We start from the raw sequence: 8869 nt of genomic DNA, 5'->3' as shown, positions 1-8869 counted from the left end.
TGATTTACTCCAGATCACATGGCTAGTAAATAAAATTGCTGGGAATAGACTCTAGCTCTTTAGTCCAGTGTTCTTTTAAGTATGTCACCTATGAAGACATAGAAATACTGAAATGAATATTGTCTATAAAATGTGGATTCACAAAAAATAATGAGGAAAGGCTATCCTTTCCTTCATACCAAATGAGAGGGCATTGGTAGGCACTGGCTTTGGAATCATGAGAACAGTAATAGAAATACCTTCAGTTTCCTTACACTTCCTGGCATATTCTTCAGACTTTCTCTAAACCCCTAAACGGAGAGTAACATTTCACTGTATAACCTCTGTACAAGTGTTTACTATGTACATGTATTACCTATTTCAAAACTTTTAGAAATAAAAAAGATACCAATGAGTTTATGCTTTCTACTGTGTCAAGTTATTGTCACAAGGCAAACCAATTGAGGGCAAGTATTGTCCAAAAAGCTTATAGAAATGCAGTTTTAACTAGATAATTGAGTGCCCCCATATGGTTTCATGTCATTGCACATTAGAATTGTGAGGTAGGTACTAAGGTTGAACCATGAGCAGCCCTATTATAGATGTACTGAGAAACCAAGAACTACCGGCTATCACAGCTCTGTAAGCATCAGAGGAAGGACTGAACCCCCGATTTTCTGACTTTAATGCTATTGCTTAGATCTGCTGGAAAAAGTTAGGACTAGCTGTCTGGTCAGATTCCTGGGTTCCAAAGCTGCTCTGCTGGGCCCTAATGTATTTACAAGAAAAGATCTCCAAGAAGCATTAAGTAAAAAAAACAAAGTGATATATTGTAGTTTGCCATTTTGTGCAAAAAAAGGTGAAACTTTAAAAAAGAATATTTCTGCATTTGCTTATTATGCATAAACTACCAGTGCCTTACAGGTTCTCCATCTGCAAAATGAGGGTTGTGGGGTTACATTAAATACTGCAAATGTTATAACAGTGCCTGGCACACTGAATGAAGTATCATTTTACTTGGATTCTCAAGCCAAATTATTCCTTGGCTTAATCATATTCTAAAATGCCCTTTTAAAAATCATTTTTAATTGGCACAGGCAGGATGGAAACGTGGCGAACCACAGCAAAATGCAATTACTTAAAGCTGCTCTAAATTAGGCCCAATAGAGTAATTAGCCAATACTGAAAGATGCTTGGTGAATCGCAATTACAGATATCAAAGAACTAGTACTGTTCATCCTTTTACTAAGTAAATTAATAACTAGAATCCTTTTTTCAAAAAAGGGTCGTGCATATGTTTACTACAATGTATTTTAATAGTTTGCCACTCTAAATATCAGGAGCAACTTTAAGAAAAATCTTAAGCAAAATACCACCTTAGATTATGATCCAAAAGCATATTTACAAGTCTCAACAATGTTACTGTTACCCGTTTTAACAGTTAAGTTAGTAAAAGGCATACTGTATCTTCTGTAAAGTCGTGGGGAAAAATGAACTAGGATTATGTTCAAAATATAGGGTTTGGGGGGAAAAAGCTTTTAAAAAAAATAGTATAATACGTGCTTCAGTCTTTCACAGGCCAAGCCACCTAATGAAAACCAACATTCAGCCCCCTCCCCCCTCAGCCACGTGGGGTTTTCATGCCTCCTCCTCTGCGCTTCCTTCCGCACTCGGAACACCAAAAAAAAAAAAAGAAAAGTGACCTCAAGGTGGGGGCGTGTCTGGGGGCGGACTTGGGTCACCCCGGTTCTCCGTAGTCGCAGCCCGGCTCCATCCCAGGCCCGGGCCCGCCCACAGGCGTCGGAGCGCACGCGAGGCGCGGGCCGCCGGGCCGGGTGCGGGCGCGCGGGCGGCCGCTCCAGCCCGCCTTCCTCGGAACCGGGTGCGACCCGGGCCGCGCGGGGCTTTTCCAGGACCCGCGCGCCTGTCCCGCTGCTGCCCCCGTGGAAAGCAGAAGTGTGAGCACTGCCCCAAGATAAGGCGCGTGGCCAGTGTCTGTCCTTAACTCACCATATGGCTCGAGATCCCCGCATCCCTCCCTCCCTCCCCCGATTTGGGCCATTACTGCGATATTAATAAGAGCACCCACTCAGTGGTGCCCAGTAGGTTACTAGGAAAATGAAAGGAGAAAAAAAGAATTTGCGAAAGGAGAGAAGCTAGAAAAACAAACATAGAAGAGGTTTTTGTTGCTAGAGAAAGATGTTATATGTATTCTAGGGAAACTTACGTGGCCTATTTTTTTTTCATGAAAACTCAAAGTTAAACTGAGAAGGCTAGAAACCTCTTAATTAAGAAAGAGAAAAACCTGACTTTTAGAAGTTTATATCTATTTACAAAGAGTGGTAAAACAAGAAAACATATGAAGGCTATTCCAAAAGACTTCTTTCATTTAAAGAAAAAGGGGGCATCTGGATTGTGAGAAGTAACTGAAAGCTAGGACTAAGACTATATTCTATAATGAACTAGAAAGTAAGCACACGTTTGGCTTTAACTGCTTCCGAATTGTTTTATATATTAATTTTTCTCTTCCAATTGGATTGTGGTTCCTCTCCAAAAGAAGTGTTTCTTTTGCACATGCCACAGAGCTTTGCTTAGCACTGGACACAGTAGATTCTCAAGTATTTGTTAATGGATTGGCTGGAGATGTTACAGAGATGTTCTACACATGAAGGAAGACATCATAATGACCTAGTAATTAGCTAATTAAAAAAGAGGTGGTTCTTTCTTCCGAGTATTTCTCAGAGCCTGCCCCGATTGGCAACCAAAAAGGCCACGTCCAGTTCCGCCCTAGGTTTATGCTAACGCTCAGTCACAGCCAGTAGGACGACAGAAAATGAAGCCACTTATTTAACAGCAGAGGCGACTTTGGAGAAGCAGTGATTTCACGCTGGGTGGGTAGCCTCCCCGGTGCTGTCTCTGCATGAGGTCATGTGGAGCCTGAGCTGGAAAATTCTAGATTTTTCACGCCTGCAATCAAATGAGTGTACAACTAACTGGAAAAAAATGTACCACGAGGATGACACACAATCAGGGTCCCTTCACGGTGATAAAACTAGAGCTAGAGGAGTAAGGCAAACTGTACGATTGAAGTCGACTCTAAACTTAAAAACTGGACGTGGGGCTCCGTGGGGCTCCGTGTGACGCGGCCTTCGGTAACCGCAGCTGGCTTTGACCGGAGCAAGGCGAGCGGCCGCCCAGCAGCACACGCGCGAGGCTCAGGGCCACGCAGCCGACGGCTCGCCGTCCCCGAGGCGCGCCGCCCGGGCCCCGGCCCCGCGCTCCTCCGCCGGGAGGGGCGCCGAGGGCAAGGCGGGGGAGGAGCCAGCCGCGTGTGGCTGCGCGACCGGCTGAGGAAGCTGTTCGAGGGGTTTGTCCCGGACCTGCGAGAGGACAAAGGTGAGGACGGAAGGTGTACCGCGGGGTGAAGGGATACCCCCAGACTCGATATCATCTTCGCAGTGAAACCAAGGACAGTAGAGGGACGATTCTCAGCATCCCCGCCCCACCGTCTGCGGGCCGCCCCACCCCCCAGCTGCTGCCGAGAGTAATTCATACAAAAGGAAGACTTGCCTTTGCCTGGGGAAATCCCAGGGACCGTCGGTAAACTCCCACTAACCTAGAATCGAGGGATCTCTCGTCCCCGCCTCCCACCCTTCGCTCTCGTCATCACCGGGGTCGAGAGGAGCATGCGCGAGGCGACGTGTGCCCTTCAGTAGGCTGAACGCACATCGCCCACGGTCCCCGGACAGTGGGGGAAGGGGACGGCGTTCGCTCGGGTGCCTGGTGGAGGTGGCGCGGGGTAAACTGGGAAAGTCGTGTCGTGTACTAGCTCCGCCCTTTTCCCCGAGGGTGGGGGGAGAGCCGTATATAAGTGCCGTAGTCCTTCTGAACGTTCTTTTTCGCAACGGGTTTGCCGCCAGAACACAGGTGAGTACCGGGCGTGGCTTCCGCGGGCCTGGCCTCCTGGGGCGGGCTGCGGCCCTCGCGTGCCTTTCTCTCCTGCCGTGTCGCGGAGACACTTTGCTCTGTTCTTGGCCCCGAATTTCGGGTCGTAAGTGGGACAGTTCGAGGCCTTGCGCTTTTTTCGGGAGCGCCCTCTAAGCCTCGTGCCTGAGTTGAGGCCTGGTTTGCGCGCCCTGCCCGCCGCGTGCGAATCCTGCTGCACCTTGTCGCCTGTCCTGTTACCCTAGTCTCCGGCCATTTGGATTTTCAGGGAACGCATCTATTTTTTCTGACGAGGTAGTTTAGCCGAGGTGGGGTGGGATCTCGGCAGGATGGGCTCTTTGGCGCTCGTCGGGTCCTCTGGGTGTGGGGCCCCGCTCGTAGCGGAGGGTGGTGACGGGGCCCTCGGCGCGGCGCACATGTCCGGCGAGGCGGTGTGTGCGCAGGCAGCGGCCCCGGGTGGACGGGGGAGAGTCCCGTGCAGTGGGTCTGGGCCGGCGGCGCCAGGCTCGCGCCGCCTTGTGCCACCTACCTCGGCGGCATGGCCGGCCCGTCCGCTCGCACCAGTTGCGTGCGCGGAAAGATGGCCGCTCCCGGCGCTGTGCAGGGAGCTCAAAATGGAGGACGGGCGGCCGGGGCGGGCGGGTGAGTCACTCGCACAAAGGAAGAGGGCCTTTCCCCCCTCGGCTGCTGCTTCCTGTGACCCCACTGTGTGCCGGCCCGTCCTGGCACCTCGATTTATACCCTGGCCTGTGGAGCGGAGCTTCTCCGGTTGGGGGAGGGGACTTAACGCTATGGAGTTTCTCCACACTTGGTGGGTGGAGACCACAGTTGGGCCAGCTTGGCATTGGTTATAATTCTCCTTGGAATTTGCCCTTTAAGTTTGGATCGTGGTTTATTCTCAAGCCTTTGGGACCGGGGTTTAAAGTTTTTTTGTTTTTTTCTTTCAAATTTAGGTGTCTTGAAAACCACCACTAACAAACCCAAAATGGGAAAGGAAAAGACTCATATCAACATTGTCGTCATTGGACACGTAGATTCCGGCAAGTCTACCACTACTGGCCATCTGATCTACAAATGTGGTGGGATCGACAAAAGAACCATCGAAAAATTTGAGAAGGAGGCAGCTGAGGTAGGTACATTAATGTAGATAATTAAAATAAGTGCCATTAAGTACATTAAGTGGTAATTTCCAAAAAATAGTCTCCAGTCTATATTTGCATGTCATACTAGTTAAGGTATAAGCTAACATGCTTTGAGTCACTTTGCTCCCTAACTGTTCTGAGAATAAGGTAGACACCTGGCTTTAATGGTTGTGAACTGGAATGGAGCATTTCTGCGAAATAGTGGGATAAGGAATTTCAAGTTGGAGTTGGAGCATGTCTTAGTTGCCAAGTAACCATTCTTAATCCTTACAGATGGGGAAGGGCTCCTTCAAGTATGCCTGGGTCTTGGATAAACTGAAAGCTGAACGTGAGCGTGGTATCACCATTGATATCTCCCTGTGGAAATTCGAGACCAGCAAGTATTATGTGACCATCATTGATGCCCCGGGACACAGAGACTTCATCAAAAACATGATTACAGGCACATCTCAGGTTTGTAGAATTAATTCTGAAAATTACTCCGGGCCTTTCCTTTACATTGGGCTCGTCTTTCTGAAGGGCTCGCATTTAATAGGATATGGCCTTGTTGTCTTTTAAAGGCTGACTGTGCTGTCCTGATTGTTGCTGCTGGTGTTGGTGAATTTGAAGCAGGTATCTCCAAGAATGGGCAGACCCGTGAACATGCCCTTCTGGCTTACACACTGGGTGTGAAACAACTGATTGTTGGTGTTAACAAAATGGATTCCACTGAGCCACCCTACAGCCAGAAGAGATACGAGGAAATTGTTAAAGAAGTCAGCACCTACATTAAGAAAATTGGCTACAACCCTGACACAGTAGCATTTGTGCCAATTTCTGGTTGGAATGGTGACAACATGCTTGAGCCAAGTGCTAATGTGAGTTTCAAGATAGTTGAAAAAAAGCCCTGGACAGGAGGCAAGATTTGGGAGGTAACAGTAATTGATGATCTTTTCTTTTAGATGCCTTGGTTCAAGGGATGGAAAGTCACCCGTAAAGATGGCAATGCCAGTGGAACCACACTGCTTGAAGCTCTGGATTGCATCTTACCACCAACTCGTCCAACTGACAAGCCCCTGCGTCTACCCCTCCAGGATGTCTACAAAATTGGTGGTAAGTTGAAGATTAATATCGGAATGTAACTTGTATGGGTGCTACAGTTTCTTCACAGAGGTATTTATAACTGTATGCCCTAAACATTTTAGGTATTGGTACTGTCCCTGTGGGCCGAGTGGAGACTGGTGTTCTCAAGCCCGGCATGGTGGTCACCTTTGCTCCAGTCAATGTTACAACTGAAGTAAAGTCTGTTGAAATGCACCATGAAGCTTTGAGTGAAGCTCTTCCTGGGGACAACGTGGGCTTCAATGTCAAGAATGTGTCTGTCAAAGATGTTCGTCGTGGCAATGTGGCTGGTGACAGCAAAAATGACCCACCAATGGAAGCAGCTGGCTTCACAGCTCAGGTAACACTTTAAATGTCATGCTCTTAACTTCTAGAGCTTTAAGTGTCTTTTGAGACTCAGGAAATAAATGTAAATCTTTTCTCCAAGGTGATTATCCTGAACCATCCAGGCCAAATCAGTGCTGGATATGCACCTGTGCTGGATTGTCACACAGCTCATATTGCTTGCAAATTTGCTGAGCTGAAGGAGAAGATTGATCGTCGTTCTGGGAAAAAGCTGGAAGATGGCCCTAAGTTTTTGAAATCTGGTGATGCTGCCATCGTTGATATGGTGCCTGGCAAGCCCATGTGTGTTGAGAGCTTCTCTGACTACCCTCCTCTGGGTAAGACTGACTAATTCAAGTTTTACTTATGATGAAAACTTCCTTCTGTGTTACCAAGTGTTTCTAATGGTAATATGACATTTGTTTTAATAGGCCGTTTTGCTGTTCGTGACATGAGACAGACAGTTGCTGTTGGTGTCATCAAAGCAGTGGACAAGAAGGCAGCTGGAGCTGGCAAAGTCACCAAGTCTGCCCAGAAAGCTCAGAAGGCTAAATGAATATTATCCCCAATACCTGCCACCCCAGTCTTAATCAGTGGTGGAAGAACGGTCTCAGAACTGTTTGTCTCAATTGGCCATTTAAGTTTAATAGTAAAAGACTGGTTAATGATTACAATGCATCGTAAAACCTTCAGAAGGAAAGGAGAATGTTTTGTGGACCATTTGGTTTTTTTTGTGTGTGTGGCAGTTTTTAAGTTATTAGTTTTTAAAATCAGTACTTTTTAATGGAAACAACTTGACCAAAAATCTGTCACAGAATTTTGAGACCCATTAAAACAAAGTTTAATGAGAAACCTGTGTGTTCTTTTGGTCAACACTGTAACTTTCTGTTATACTACTTAGAAGACTTCAGAGTTGCCCATGACCTATCTCTGGTGTTATATCTGCTGATACTTTAGCATTGGATTATTCTGTTAACTTTTCTGGGTGGGAACTTTGGGGGTTGGGGGGTTTTTTGTTTTTCACTTAAGGGGAGGAATCCTGTTTACATAGTAAAAGCTATGGGAGGGGATCTGTTGGTGTAACACTAAATAGGTTAGGACAGATAATCAGTAACTTTGTTATGTGTAAACTAGTTTATAAAGGCCAAATTCTGTTATATTAAAGTCCACATGTTACCATATAAAATTTTGTAGTTACATCAATATTGAGTAAATTTGTTGGTATGTCAAATTTTAGTTTTCCGGTGTTACTGGGATGTGAATTCACATTTACAAATACTTGAGGTAGCTTAAGAACCTAAAGTGAGGCTTAAATAGTATTGAGTACTGTCTTGCCTACAGCTAATTGTATCCAGATTCTAGGAAAAATAAATGATGCTGGAAGTTGAGTGTGTTTTGTCACTTAAGTATTTCAAAGTCCACTTCCAATAGGAATTGTCATCTAAAAAAAGGTTGGGTGAACAAACGTTGAAGACTGAACTGAGTTTAAAGATAGGTAGTGGCAAATTAGCCTGAGAGGAAAGAAGTTTAAAAATGTTCTTGAAATTTTGCTCCGTGCCATTTCAAAAACTTACCTTAGTGAAAGTTAGTTTGAAGTTGCTAAGATTTGACAGTTGGGCAGGATGAAAGTGAACCCTTCCAAACTAGTTGGATAATTTTGTAATTTGCATGCAGCAATTGCTTATAGTTAAGTTGAATTGGTTTACTTGGGTGTGACAACCATCCGGGAAACTGATTGATAGTTGGTAAATGGAAATACTTGAAAAGGGAATTTGATGAATCTGAAAATTTTAATCCTGTGAAATATATAGTATCCAGCTGAAAGTGGCAGGATCACAATTTGTGTGTTCTATAAAGGTTAAGAGTTCTAATCCTAAATGGAATGTGTCCTATTAGGTAAGGATTTTCAAATTGCTATCAGTTTGAAGTTTTTTTATCTTAAGTTCTAAAATAGGTAAAATGCCTTGCCATTACTAGCTGAAGCAGTGATAAGGGGTGTAAAAAGACAAAGATTTCTCCCTTAGTTCCATGAAGCAACTGTTCCCCCTTCTGTTTTTACAAATGTGTTGCTTATTTGTACAGATGACAAAATATTTAAGGTTTTAAAATGCGGGCCAATCAGTGGTAGCTGATAGAAATAAAAGCAAATTTGATAAAGCTGTAGGGTTTACTAGAATAAGATTGTTAAAACTTCCCCCATCAATGTTTAACTCCAAAGAATAGCTCCCACTTAAGGAGGGCAACCAGAACAGGAAATGAGTTTATCTAGTTGCTAGCTTCCTTTCCACAGAATCCAGGCTTAAGACAATTGCTTGGTTTGAACACCACCTACTGGTCACTACATGGAATACATTCATGGACAAAGTTTTATTTTAGCT

The 8869-nt window shown here is 45.3% G+C and overlaps 1 protein-coding gene across 3 annotated transcripts; it reads left to right on the top strand.

Moving 5' to 3' along the window:
* Positions 1 to 3155: 3155 nt before the first annotated feature.
* LOC308558956 (elongation factor 1-alpha 1) lies at positions 3156 to 7722 on the top strand. Of its 3 annotated transcripts, none has more exons than XM_081141026.1 (8): positions 3156 to 3375; positions 4878 to 5053; positions 5340 to 5519; positions 5627 to 5923; positions 6008 to 6158; positions 6251 to 6507; positions 6595 to 6829; positions 6923 to 7722. In XM_081141026.1, exons 2-8 carry the CDS (start codon positions 4910 to 4912, stop codon positions 7045 to 7047), a joined length of 1389 nt encoding a protein of 462 aa, XP_080997152.1. In that variant the 5' UTR covers positions 3156 to 3375; positions 4878 to 4909; the 3' UTR covers positions 7048 to 7722. The 3 variants fall into 3 exon arrangements, with proteins under 3 accessions (XP_080997152.1, XP_080997151.1, XP_080997153.1); XM_081141025.1 differs by having other exon boundaries at positions 3356 to 3906; XM_081141027.1 differs by lacking the exon at positions 3156 to 3375 and adding an exon at positions 3895 to 4218.
* The last annotated feature ends 1147 nt before the right edge of the window (positions 7723 to 8869 follow it).

This window comes from Miniopterus schreibersii (assembly GCF_964146895.1).
Source record: "Miniopterus schreibersii genome assembly, chromosome: 6".
Lineage (NCBI taxonomy): Eukaryota > Metazoa > Chordata > Mammalia > Chiroptera > Miniopteridae > Miniopterus > Miniopterus schreibersii.
This window is presented reverse-complemented; position numbering and strand designations above follow the sequence as displayed.

What these genes read in the sequence shown, in the direction of transcription:
- LOC308558956 (XM_081141026.1), top strand. Translation starts at nt 4,910, where the DNA reads ATGGGAAAGGAAAAGACTCATATCAACATTGTCGTCATTGGACACGTA. An exon ending in TTGAGAAGGAGGCAGCTGAG is followed by an intron (nt 5,054 to 5,339) that starts GTAGGTACATTA and finishes TAATCCTTACAG; the next exon opens with ATGGGGAAGGGCTCCTTCAA. An exon ending in TGATTACAGGCACATCTCAG is followed by an intron (nt 5,520 to 5,626) that starts GTTTGTAGAATT and finishes TGTCTTTTAAAG; the next exon opens with GCTGACTGTGCTGTCCTGAT.